The 14,126-nt window shown below is 44.2% G+C and overlaps 1 protein-coding gene across 1 annotated transcript in view; it reads right to left on the reverse strand.

Annotated features, from left to right (window-relative positions):
• Daam1 (dishevelled associated activator of morphogenesis 1) overlaps positions 1-14,126 on the reverse strand; it is a 160,597-nt gene that overhangs the window by 17,537 nt on the left and 128,934 nt on the right. Inside the window, 3 exon segments of the mRNA XM_055595383.1 lie at positions 3,393-3,477; positions 12,510-12,616; positions 13,689-13,718. Coding sequence (XP_055451358.1) covers positions 3,393-3,477; positions 12,510-12,616; positions 13,689-13,718 — 222 coding nt within the window.

Consider the following 14,126-nt stretch of genomic DNA (forward strand, 5'->3'; position numbering starts at 1 on the left):
AAGGGTCAACCTTCATCAGAAGGCCATAAAACTGAGGTGCAGAGAAATTCAGCACAGCAGCCTGCAAGGCAAAACAGTATGCCTAACTGTCAGGAACAGAACCGTGCTTTCTCTGGATCCCAGAGTTCTATGCATCTTTTTATTATATCATGGTGGAATGAACAATTAATTTGTGCTTTTTACTTTCCTTGCTTACTTTTTCTCTTTCTCTAATTCCATCTTCTTTATTGTTCCATGTAGAGTTCAGTGAGAGAAATAGTGGGAATATAATATCTTTAATTCCATGTTTTATTTTGGAAGATGAGAACGAGAAATGGAAGAAATAGCAAAATATGGAAAGTTGAATAGGTTACTCTCCTAAATGTCTGACTGTGGTTCAAAGCACAGACATTTGTGTGTGTTTGTATTTGTATGCATGCCATTTGCTGTGTATGCATGCCATTTGCTAGATCAAACTGCTTCCCTCTCAAATTAAAATGAGACCCTCCCCATAACTTGATGTGACTTGAGTGACTCATTTGATAGGTTTTCAGACATGTGTTGGAACTCTTAAAAGTTGGTCTAGGAGCTACCCACAGAGGAAGAGAATTGGAACTACAGAGAAGAAGGCATCACTGGGAGGTGGTGTTTGGTTGAGAATATGTTCAGGGCTGGAGAAAACCAGCACTCAAGTCAGAGGACCAGAGGAGGAGGAGCACACAAAGGAGGCACTGGAGGTTCAGTTGAGATGCCAATGTGGGACCACAGGGCCAAGGCAAGAATGCTTCACCATAGAGTAAGTGGCCACTGATGTCAGACATCAACAAGAAAGAAAGAGACGAGCTGCCAAGGGTCCTCTAGCTTGGGAACAGGGAAGCTGTGACTGTCCTCAGCAACCATAGTTTTAGGGTGGTGAAGAAGATGGATAACAGTGGGCTGATAAGTGAAAAGGAGGAGAATATGGACTGGCTTTCATGAACCTATACTGTGATGGGAAGAGAAAAGAGAAAGTAGAGAGTGCACTCACTGAAGACTGAGACTTGGCCAGCTGAGAGCTGAGAGGCTGAGGCTGAGGGATAAAGCAGCCGACCCAGATGGGCTCCTGATTAGAAGGAATAGATCCTGCCAGGGCATGAACAAAGATTGCCCTCAGGGATGGAAGGGAAGATAAATAAAAGCAGATGCCAAGGAGTGCATGGCCTGCTGGACAGGTGTGCTTGTTTCTAGGCATTTCTCTTCCCAGGTTCCAATGGTGACACTGAACAGGAAATACAGCTTCATGTTCTCCTCTTCACAGGGAAGGCTGCAGGGCAGGGAGAAGAGAGGAAGATGAAGGGTGGTCCTTTGCTCTTAAGTTTGGAGTTTTATCTTCTGAGCTAGAAAACTCACTCCAGTCTCAGGCATCCTTTCTCCAGTTTGCCAGGCTCCTGCCTGCTCTGTGATGAGGGAAACACCACTACAAGTCTTCTGTGACTTCCAAGAACACAGGCAGAGATGCACAGAAAGCCTCAGGTCCTCACCAAGCAGAGGAGAATAAGTAACACACTGCACTGCTAGTGGATGCTTCTCTGGAGGGATGGAGTTAGGAAAGCACCCTGGGAGGTGTGTTCCGAGAAAGAGGGGCTCACTGACCTCAGCCACAGCCTCAGCCCCGAGCAGCACTGTGGAGTGTGCGTGGCCCTCATGCAGGCCCCTCGCTGGGCTAAGGAGATGTGGGGACAGACGTGGGGCTTGAAGAGAGGTATGTGAAAGAGCACTAGGAGGAGGAACATCACAATAAGGAGGGAAAGAGGGAGCGTGGGAGCTGAGCAGAGAGCAAGAAGCTCACAGAATTATCAGGAGGGACCAGGTCAAAAATGTCCTTGGCCAGATGCTGCCTCAGTAGACAAATTCTCTTCCTTGTTTATTTGGAGAGTGTCCTGTTTGCACTGCAAGCCCTTTTGGCAGGGCTTTGCAATCCTTTCCCTCCAGGAGGAATGTTGTTGGATGCAGTTTCATAGGAAAAGAGATCCTGTAGAATTTGAAGCACATGACCTCGTCACTAGAGGCTAAAGGCAGAAGGACCAAGGCAGCTTTGCACATACTTCTTCACTACCGGTAGGGACTTGAAGGTGGAAGCTGGGGCAGCTGTATAGTGAGGGAAGGATGAGCAGGGAACTGGGGAAAGCCCTCAACTGGGGAATACTTTAAACTTTGCACCCACAAAGAATCATGGAAGGCAGGAGAAAAGTCATTAACTATTTTGAAAATTAAATCAAACATTTAAATGGCAACTTGAGAAGTTGTTTTCGTGGCAAGTGTGAGGTTTTCACCTAGGACAACACCAGCTGCAAGTCTGTCTTGCTTTGAATCTGTTGCCTTCAAGGATTTCAAAGGGAACCATCAAAATGCACACAGAGACAGAGGGCCAATCTATGACGAGTGGCCTTACCCCTCAGGACACAAGATACCTTTTCCTATATGTTCAGAGCTGAAGTTGCACAGCCATGTTCAGCCCACAGTCATGGTTGCTGGTACCCATAACTGACCTTCTGTGGAGCTGGCTCTGATAAACATAGACCTTAAACCTGATGACCTAAAATCAGATCGTGTCCCAAGGACAAGAGACAGAAAGGAAGAACAGCCTTAAAACATTTTGAGATGGTCCCCACAAAGCTCAGAAAGTTTCAAGTATACTGTGTGTAATTCCCATGGGCCCTGAAGTTGTGACTTCCTGCTGTTTCTGACACAAGATGCCACATATGAACAGAGGCATGACTTAGCTCCAGGAAACGACTCACTTCATCATAGGACAGGTATGACTCTTTAGAGCAGGTGGCTGTGCTGGGACTAATGGTGGCTCTTTTGCTTGTGGGAATGATAAGCCAAGAGGCAAATGTAGTAATTAATAGTTTGAAGAGTAGTTTTTGATCTCAGAGTACTTACGAGATCTTCAATACTCCTGGGAAACACCTTTTCCCACTAGCCCCTGCAGATTTGTATGAGATATTAAGACAATAATTTAAGTGAAGCTTGAGTTACAGACATTGACATCGTGGACCCCAGGCATTTGGTTGATTTGTTTTAGGATCTCCTTGAGCTGGAGCAAGAGTTGTGACTTGCTCAATCACTCTAAACGGGTACTGGGAACTGAACTCGGGTCCTCTAGATGAGCAGCAAGTGCTCTTAACCCCTGAGCTATCTCTCTATCTCTATTTGACAACCTGTGGCGTTCCTTCTCAACTATCATTCTGAGGGACAATGAGAAAATAAAGGTCCTTTAAAGCAATGTGATTCAGAGACGAGAAAATGATCTACTAGCAACGGTAGGTTTTCCCAGCATCCTCTGGGCTGCTGATAGTCTGCCAGTGCTTAGGCTCTGAAAACTGTCTGGCTTTCGTATTCCAACACTTGTTATCTGCCTGGCAGCTCACCTGTTCCAACATGTCCTTGGGCAGATCCTCCTGTTCGTCCATTGTTAGGATTGCCCGCTTGATTTCATCATTCGATAATTTCAACCTGGAGAAAGCATATTTGATTTTGTTAACAATACTGTCATGATTGTTAGGTTTTAATACGAGAGTCACTCCGCTACACCAGCTGCTGATTTTCAAGTATGGTTTTTCTCAAACTCTCAGCCAAAGCTTATTTCCTGACAACATAGGAAACTAAAAATAGGATTCTGAAACAGCTTAAACATTCTTTCAGGGCTCTGTAATGCTCTGCTGAGCTGGGGACAAGCTGCCATGTTCTAGCATTCGTTTCCTCTAGGAAAGTTGGAGATGGGCAAAGTAGCCACATGGTTTTCTCAGATCCAACATGTACATATTGTGGGTGAGAGGAGGGAATTCAATTCTTGACCTCACTCGATGTCAGGGAGTTCTGGGTATGCTACAAAAGTAGATTTTGATATGCTTAGAAACTATACATATGAGTTAAGAGTTGAATGCATTAATATACAAAATGAAAGACATGATCACTTTCTAGGTCAGGAATTTTCATATGTTTAATTTCATTTAATTATAAAGTAACTGTGATAGTCTGGTTTTTGTTTGTTTATTTGTTTTGTTTTGTTTTAAATAGATAGAGAAACAGGCTTAAAATGGCCAGTGGTTTCCTCAAGGTCAAACACAGAGAAGTGATAGCATCAGTGGCCATCAAGATGGCTCAGTAGGTAAAAGCAGCAAGCTCAAGCCTAGTGACCTGAATTAAATACCTGCAACCCAGGTACAAGTAGAAGGAGAGACCTGACTCCACAAAGATGTCTTCTGATAGCTATAGGTGTGCTAAGGCACATACCACTCCACATTATAAAGTTAAAGAGAATGAAAGTGACAACGTCAGCATCACATGCTCACGTAAAATGTAAACACCACCCATCTCTTTAGTATGGCCTAGCAAAGGGCTTATGTAGAGACACAAAAGTACTTTCTGTCTTTGTTCTGTCTGCCCATAAACTCAAATGATTTACTAATTTAATAAGGAATTTATATTTTAAGTCAGGATAAGAGACTGTTCACTGCAAATCATAACAGCTGTGAAATTGAAATACACTTATAAAGTGTGCTTTTATTCAGTGTAGGAATAGTCATGACTGGCAAACAGTCTTAATTATACTATCAGCTGTAACAACAGAATCAAGAATTGTTCTATCTGTACACATAACACTCCCCTCTAACCTAACACACACAGAGAGACTGTGGGGCGGCCGTGGAAGGGGAATTCAGTAGAGCAGTCCATGTAAGGCTCTTGGTAGAATTTCTGGACACAGCAGGGTCTCAGTGTCTCAAGGTCTACAAGGCAGACCTCTCTATGGTGAAAAAACGCAAAAAAAGTAGCACTTTTTGTAACCTTAGCATTCACATGCTGTAAGCAGATAACTTAATCAGTAGCCTGTACGGCTATCAGCACTCCTCAGAGCATTCTTATCTGCATTATTTCAGCTACGCTTCATCCTTGTGCGCGACAGCAGCGAGCCCAGGAGAACTGAAGAAGATAGGGGGATGTAGCCTTGTCTCCAAGGTAATTATAATTTGGGGAAGGTCAGGATCTCAACAGCAAGACTCTTATGATACAAAGCACACACTCAATCGTCTCCTAGACAAGCTGCAAGGCTGAGTGAGTGCACAGGGGAATCTGAGGCAGTAGAAGGATAAAGAGCCTCTCCTCATTAAAATGCTCACTCTGCCATGCAAGCTACATTTGCTGCACACACCAAGAGCAGTAAAGAAAAAACAACTTTGCGGAGCACTGGGCTTGATTTCATATTTTCAAATATAAGCACAGCATCTACATAAAAACGCCAAACTGTCTACTTGACAGATACAACCAACCTTATTCCCTCATCTGGGCTGTGATACCATATTCACCCCTGTGCTGGATAGAGACAGGATGGCCCTGGCAGACTCCTCCAGGCTGTCAGTCAGTCCTGGAACAATCGCTGCCTCACGAGCGTGTGCACCAGGACAACATGGCAGAAAATCAGGATCATTAAGTGGCACAAGTTAGCTATGGTGATCTGGGTGAAGAGTACAAAAGAGGGAAACCCTGTTGCGGCCCCATCTCTCCACTGTCCAGGCTCTGGGCAGCCTGGGTTTTAGGACATTACAGGCTCTTGAGTCGGGATAAGTGCTGGTACCACAGTGTGGCCACATAAGGCAAAGGGACAGTACCTCAGCCTCCAAGTACCACTAATGAAAACCAACCGGCTTGGAAACAGCTACAGGCACCAGCAGAGGAGCCTTGCTTACTACTTCACCTTCTCATGGACCGTGCATGTGTGTGTGCCACAGAACACATGCGGAGCTCAGAGGGCAACCTCAGGGCATCGGTTCTCTCCCTCACTGTGTGGGTCTTTGGGGGGTAAGGGCTTGGAAGCCAAGTACTTCACCCACTGAGCCATCTCCCGGGGCCCCAAGTTCTGCTCATAAGACAAAACTAAATGAGCTCTGTGTCTTTCACACCAGGTTAAAGAAATTATTTTGAGCCTTTCTGCTTTGCATTTAAAAATAAAGGGGTTGAAAACAATACTCAAAGCACTGGGTTAGAATTTCACTAGCTACCCAGATGGAGTTTGGGGCTGCTTGCCTTTGAAGTTGTATATATTTACACTCCTCAATTTCCAGAGGCTGTCTGGACTAAACTTTCTCTTAATGTGGCCCACAAAGAGACAGGAGACTTTAATGAACAGCACTTAAGAAAATTTACCCGTCAATGGAATACCAGGCAGCACGTGGCCTGCTGGATCAGACAAAGAAACCTTACCTCGGGAGTAGGGCAGGGGAGAGTACTTGCCCCTCCCCCACATGGCTCTACAGCCTTCGAAGTTCTTGGTGTCACCTGTCACCCTCAGAATAAGCCTTTAATCTCTGTAACTTAAGGACCCTACTGATCCTTGCCTTTTCAAAGCTCTTAGAACTTGGCAGTGCTCTTGGAGTGCTGCAGGGTGACAACTTTTGAGATGTCTGCCTCCCCTGTCCTTGCTTGGCAGGAAACAAACCAGCCACCTTCACATAGGATTTAACTCCAGCTTGCTCTACTTGGGTATTTAAGAACTTTGCCTGGAGAATTGGAGCATTCAGGGATAATTAGGACAAACCAGGGATGGACGGCTAGATCAACCTTGGCTCCGCTTCAGTGGGTTTAAGCCAGATCTTCCTACTTAATAAAGTAGCTTTTTGTGGTTTATGACACCCAGGTTGCCTTGTCAAGAAAGGAACTGAACAGCTGTACTCGGGAGAGGTCATTTTGTAATAGAGACCGGCTTGAGTTTCTTTCTCCCTCTCCCCCACCCCCCCCACATCCTGGTGGGGGTGAGGAGGTCTGTTTGGTTATTAGAGCAGTCTGATTTTTAAACTGTTACATCTCACCCATGTACATACAGTAGAGAAGATGCTTGTCCTGCTGAGGCATTATTTTAATAAAAACAATTAAACTGGATTTTAATACATAAACAGATAGGAGGCAAGTTCTTTTTATTCTGAGGTACATCCTGGCCACTCCACTCTCCTCACACATGTGATGGGCAGGGCGCTGCTGTCTCCCATTTAACAACTTCTCTTCCTTCTGTTCCTAAGAACTTCAAGTGACTTTGGTCACTTATACTGTAAACACCTACTTACCAGGCAGGCACAACACAGGAGTTACCTGCTTTGGGCTCTAAGCCAGGTGGCAGCAGGTTCCTCCCACCTAAGTCTTGTAGCACATAAGGAAGCTATGAAGGATATCCATATATTTGAAAATACAGCATATAGAATATGCCAGAGCCTTTTCATTGCCTTAGATGTTGGTGTAATGATTGCTGTGGAATAAATCCCCCATCAGCATGAGGATAGATGGATGGCAGCCTTCAAGAGTGACATAGTGGGCTGGAGAGATGGCTCAGCCGTTAAAGGCTAAGGCTCACAACCATAAATATAAGAGTGACATAGCAGGAAGAGAAGACACAGTATGTGTAGAAAGGTAGGAAATCTTGACATAATCTTTGAAATATTTCTGGCTGTCCCTAATCGCAAAGTGAAATGTCAACTGCTATCAAAGGTTTCTCCATCTCTTGTCAGTTCTGGCCCCCACATGTCTCACCCGGACAATAGAAAGAGAACCCCTGAGTTCTCCCCTGCAATCAATACTTGATCCCTTCCACCTTCCATTTCAAACCAAGCAAACTGAAAACTATACTAAAACAAACACACTCCTTGGGACTAAACCCCATTCCCTGATGCCATGATATATAAATGGCCATTAGCCAAGCAGTGACCATGGGGGCTTCGTGCATGTGAGGTTAAAACCTCATCAGTTCACTGCAGAAGTACAATGGTCATGACCTCTGCTTCACAGAAGTTCTGACTTGATTCTCGGTGGACTTGTGCATGGCCCTAAAAAGGCTGAAGACATAACCTCAAGCCCCTCTGCCAGGTTTCACTGACGGCAACTGCTAATCCTCTGCTCTCCTTTTTCAGCAGGGTTGTTTTACTAGTCTCTTAAGTCTGCTTAGAACCACCTCCTTTAATCTTCTTATTTCTCTGGTGCACACGCTTTGAGGCACATTTTCTCTAGTAAGCCCTGTTCCAGCTCCTCTCTCATATGAGTGAGCTCTCTGTGTCCTTCAAATGAGACCAGTGTAAGCCCCAACTTAGGTGTCTACTCTCCAGTAGCCTTTTCTTCTGCAATCAGCCTTGAGCTCTCAAAGGCAGCAGCAACATTTAGTTTGTTTTCTGTGCTGTGATTAACTACCTGCTGTTGAAGGGAGGCTCAGATGTTAAAATCCACAGGCTCTTAGCCCCTATCATCATGGGCCTATGGTGAGGCAGAGTATCACAGTGGGGGGCATGGCCAAGCAAAAGGGTCCTGTCATGATAGCTTTGGGAGGGAACGAGATAGTCAGGAAGGAGCCAGAGACAAGATTTGCCCTTCAAAGATGCACCCCTAGTGACCTCCTTCCTCCAACTAGGGTCCACTCCCATAGTTTACTCTCCAGTAGTACAATTATAAATCCATTAATGGATGAATCCATTGATATCTTTAGAGCCCTCATAAGCCAACCACTTTTTAAAGTAAAATCCCACCTCTGAGCTGTGCGCTGGAATCAGCCCCTCAACATGTGACCCTTCAGAGGACACTCAATATCATTAGTTCTGGAATAGCCTACACACCTAGCACAGTGGTGTAAGAGCAGATGCCCTAAAGTCTCACTGTCTTAAAGGAGCACAGCCATGCTCTCATGCTTACCCCGCTGCTGTAAATCCCTAACTGCTTTTTGTATGTAATGGGGCCTGCCAACAAAAGAGAGAATACAATCTCCTAACTTGCTAGGAAATAAAATAAAATACAAATTAAAATGAAACCAGTTTAACTTCTTGGCCACATGTGAGGCTGTGAGGTTTTAGCAATTATTACCAAACAGAAAAGTATGTACACTGACATCCCCACAGGAGAGAAGAGTTCTAACCTGGCCAATATGGAATCAGTAACTGGGGCTCAAAATTACATCATTATCCTCACCACACCATTTGTTGTGTTCATTACAATAACCTATTAAGAGGTTTTTATAGGAAATCTAACTAGGCTTCAGGCAAACTGTCTTAGAGACAGAGAGAAAGAGAGAGAGAGAGAGAGAGAGAGAGAGCTTATATATATAGAAATTCTAAGTTACTTTTCCTTAAGGTATATGACATTTGAGGTTTCAGAAATTTACACAGCATAGATACAAAATAATTCCTTCAGTAATGGAATGGGAAATTAGCCAGAGAGACTGTAACCTTTTCTATAGCTAGGGGAAGTATCCTGGCTGGCACTGAGCTTTGGGGATACTTTGTTTCTGAGGATGAGGTCTGTTTGTACTCTCCAAGCATTTCAACACTATAGAGATTCAGAGTGATGTCTCTCTTTGTCCAGTTGTGTTAAAGAGCTCTGGACAGCAAAAGCACAATAGAGAGGTAAACATATTCAGATGAAAGCAAAACAACCACAACTTAAAGCTGGGGAGATGGTTCAGCAGCAGTTAATATCACTTGCCCAGATTTTTTGGTTCTGTTGCTCTCCTTGCAGAGCTCCTATCCCCTCCAGGTCTTTCTATCTCCCCCTTCTTTCATAAGATTCTCTGCACTCTGCCCGAAATTTGGCTACGAGTCTCAACGTCTTCAATGTCCTGCTGGGTAGAGCCTTTCAGAGGCCCTCTGTGGTAGGCTCCTGTCCTGTTCCTTGTTTTCTCCCTCTTCCAATGTCTATCCCATTTGCCTTTATGAATGAGGATTGAGCATCTTACCCAGGGTCCTCCTTTTTGCTTGGCTTTTTCAGGTATACAGATTTTAGTACGTTTATCCTATAGTATATGTCTAATAGCCTTATAAGTGAGTATATACCCTGTGTGTCTTTCTACTTCTGGGATACCTCACTCAGAATGATCTTTTCTAGTTCCCACCAAATGCCTGAAAATTTCATGATTTCCTTGTTTTTAATTACTGAGTAGTATGCCATTGTGTAAAGGGGTCACAATTTCTGTAACCATTCCTCAGTTGAGGGACATCTGATACTCCAAATAAGGATCATGCATAGAAATAACCTAGAACCCCTGCACAGTTGTAGTCCATGGCAGCTCAGTCTCCAAATGGGTTCCCTAGTAAGAGGAACAGTGGGTGGCCCTTTGATCACCTCCTCCTGAGGGTGGGTGGGGGCAGCCTTAAAAGGCCACAGAGGAAGACAATGCAATCAGTCCTGATGAGACCTGATAGGCTAGGGTCAGATGGAAGGGGAGGAGGATCTCCCCTATCAGTGGACCGGGGAAGGGACATGGAAGAAGAGGGAGGGAGGGGGCTACATCTGGGATACAAAGTGAATAAACTGTAATAAATGAAAAAAAGGAGGAAAAAAACGAACACTTGCTGTTCTTTCAGAGAACTAATGTTTGATTCCCAGCACCCATGAATCTGCTCACCCACAATTCCAGAGAATCATACAACCTTCTCTGATCTTCATGGGCACCAGGCACAAGTATGGTGCATAGACATACATTCAGGCAAAACAGTCAAACACATAAAATAAAATAAGTCTTAAAAAAAACAAAAAACAAAAAACAAAAACAACTTTCCCCAAAACTTCACTTAATTTTTCCAATTAGGAGTGTTATTTGGAAAACGGTAACAAAATAAATCATGTACCCCGTGGAAGAAAGTAAGTAGACATTCAAGCGGTGGCACCTTCAGGCAGGCGCTTTATCTAACTTGAGCATGGTTCATGGAGCAGAAGTGAGGGTAAACAGCCTGGCCATTTATATAGCTTCCAGCCAGAGCAGAGATGAAAGGGTAACACGGTGGCTCATGTTACCTTACAAGCTGCATTAAAATTCAGGGATCTCGTGAAGGCTCAATTTCTCTTTCACTAAAGGAAACATTTGCTCCTTGAAGTAATATATACCCGGCCAACAATCGGGCTTCTATGCCGAGACCAAGCAGCAAGCAGCTTTTTGTGCTCAAAGAGACTCCGCTGATGGTCAGTTAAGTAATGAAGACGATTATTTTTCATCTTCGCTCCTCCAAGAGACTCACCTTAGCCCAGCCTACATGCACATAGAACATTCTTCCCAGTGTGTAGCTTACCCTTCGTTCCCAATGCCAGCATCCTTTACATCTTCCTGTACCTCATTAGCATTCGCTATCTTTGCCTAACTAACATTGCCTGAAGTTGCAATCACATTTCAGGCTCCCAATTTCCTTCTTTCATTTCAAGTTCTAAGGTCTTAAAATTCACAAGTTACCAGAAAGACTTCTGAACAAGGCTCAATTAGATGAATTATCATCCCACTGAGATTTGAGATTTACATATCTTTATAAAACAAAAGCACTCAAAAAGAGAATGAACTCATGTAGTGTTGAAATATAAAAAGTTGACATTAGAAAGCCTAATAGAGCCAGGTGGTAGTGACACATGACTTTAACCTCAGAACTCCGGGAGGCAGAGGCAGGTGGCTCTCTGTGAGTTCAAGGCCAGCTTGGTCTACAAAGTGAGTTCAGGACAGCCAGGTCTCTGTTATACAGAAAAACCCTGTCTCGAGAAACAAACAAAACAGGGAAGAATCAAAGCATCAACACAGCTCCTGACTCTGGGACATCGTGACTCTAGGACTAAACTGTGTCAGTTTAGAGATGTCAGTGGCTCTTTCAGTCCCAGATGCTGCGGGAGCCACGGATTACTGTGCAAACATGGTCAAGTCCAAGAACCATACCACACACAACCAGTCCTGCAAATGGCACAGAAATGGCATCAAGAAATCCCGGTCACAAAGATACAAATCTCTTAAGGGGGTGGACCCCAAGTTCTTGAGGAACATGCGCTTTGCCAAGAAGCACAAGAAAGGCCTGAAGAAGATGCAGGCAAACAACGCGAAGGCAATGAGTGCTCCAGCAGAGCAGGCCCTTGTGGAGCCTGCGGCCGTTAACCCAAGATGCCAAAGGACCCAGCTACAAACTCAGCTGTCTGGCTTGCATCGCTCACCACAAGCTTGGGAATCAGATTTGAAGCTACATGGCTAAGGGTCGTAGGCTCTGCAAATCAAAGCCCAAGATTCAAACCAAGGCAGAGGCCACAGCTCCAGCTAAGGCCAAGGCTTCAGCTCCAGCGCCAGCTCAGTCTCCCAAAGGTGCCCAGGCCCCTGGAAGGCCCCATAGGAAAGGCTTCTGCTAATGTGAAGACAAACAGACTGGTGTAACACACCTACCTACACACTATTTACAGATGACCAATGTCCTATACTGTTTTTACAAATAAACCTGAAGCAAGATCTGCTAAAAAAAGAGAGAGAGAGAGAGAGAGAGAGAGAGAGAGATGTCAATGAAGTCATTTCTTAGGCTTCCGGAAAGAAAGCGCCAGTGCTGGCATCCAGCCTGAGAGATCTCATCAGGAAAAGTAACATCAAGAAGTGTCCCTTCCCCCTGAACAGAAGGGGCTTGGAAGACCTGCACTTCAACAGAAAACGGATAAAAGGAAACAACAAATTTGGTTCTGAGCTGAGAGAAAAACTGGTCCTACCAGTAATGTTTATTCAGCACCAACAGTACCTCGACAGAAGGATGTTGCAATTCTGAGCTCTCCGGCCATCAATCACCGACAGTTCTTTGACTTTAAGTTTGGAACTTAGTGTGTCATCGATGGCATCTGCTTCTTTCTGGAAAGAACACAAAAGAAATCCATCAAAGTCAAATGTGGATAGTCAAACTTCAGGCGCACACTCTTCTTCCACATTTTCTGTTCACACACACACAATGCTCACACACATACAGGGGTCGAGCTGAGATGGCGGGGCAATGTTGGGAAGGTGGTGCAATCAAAACAAAAGCTGCTCGCTACTTGGCAAAGAAAATAAGGAAAGCTGACCACCCGCATTTGAAAAAGCATTATTTAGAAGAACAAAGAGCTTAAGTTTAGCTTAAGATGCTAAACGTGCATAAATTATCAGTGCGTGATGCTGTCCTTTTGTTCCTCAAATCTCTATGGACAGCAGAGAGAAGAACTGTCGCTATGAATCAAGCTCAGCAGAGCCTTGCTCCAGTTATTTATAGGGCCCATTCACCCCAGAACCATTTGCAATCCTTAGCAGTCAAGAAAGCTGAACAATAAAAACCCCCCAACATCTTCATGTGTAACAAAAAAAATCCTCAAGGCCAAATGTACCTTTCATTTCCCAAGCATGATAGAAGGACAATGGAGAGGGGGCAGTTGAAATCTGTTGAGCAACCTGAATTAACAATCAAATACTACTTGCATATTTTATTTGCATATTCATTCATGATGGCTAGATATAACTAAGGTGGGACAGACATAAAACAGATGAAAAATACAGGCAAGGTATTATATGAACACAAAGCCCAAGGTGGAGTATAGACCCACTTGGTAAGTAGCCAACTTGACTTCATTAGTGGTTAGGGACTATTAAAAATTCACTATGGCATTTAAAAATATATATATAGAAACCAGAGAGCTTTTCAACTGTGTAACAGTTTAGGAGGAAAGGGCAGTAGAAATGAATAACGGTACACTGTGAGGCTGAACACCAAAGGTCTCTTGTACTCAGATTTCAGGCATACCTCTTGTATACACACCTACAGTTCAGTAGGAGCTGAATCCCAAAGAGGAATCACCTAGGCATTGAAATACATTATCTAACAAGAGAACCAAGGGATTCCAAGTTTAAAGTGAGCCAAGGAGTTGAGTTAAGGGTTATACAGTAGCTCACTTACCTGCTTGGAGTTACTGTTCACAAAGAACTCCTACAGCCATGGCAGAGGCATAGAAAAAGCAAATCAGATACATGCAGTTGAGAAACCACAGCAGCAAACAGGGAAAGTCAGAGCAGTCAAGGAAACTGATTAGGAAGCAGAAGATGTTTCCTGCCCTCGTAGTCATCAACTCAAGTGAGCCAGTTTGGCTGAAGATACAGTGAAGATCACAGTATAAGACACTTGGTATAAAGGAAGGCAACAGATGGCATTTGCTACATACCATCTCAAGTGGCAGCAAATCAAATTCAGGGAAGAAAAGGGCTTAGAAGAACAAGCTGGGAATATGTCCTCTTTAAAACAACCACCAGACTCCCATTTATTTAATGTGGTGCATGCGTGCATGAATGGGAGAATGTGTGTGTGTTACATACACACACACACACGGTGTTCAAAACT

This window comes from Psammomys obesus, unplaced genomic scaffold (assembly GCF_907164565.1).
Source record: "Psammomys obesus unplaced genomic scaffold, mPsaObe1.curated_primary_1811, whole genome shotgun sequence".
Classification (NCBI taxonomy): Eukaryota; Metazoa; Chordata; class Mammalia; order Rodentia; family Muridae; genus Psammomys; species Psammomys obesus.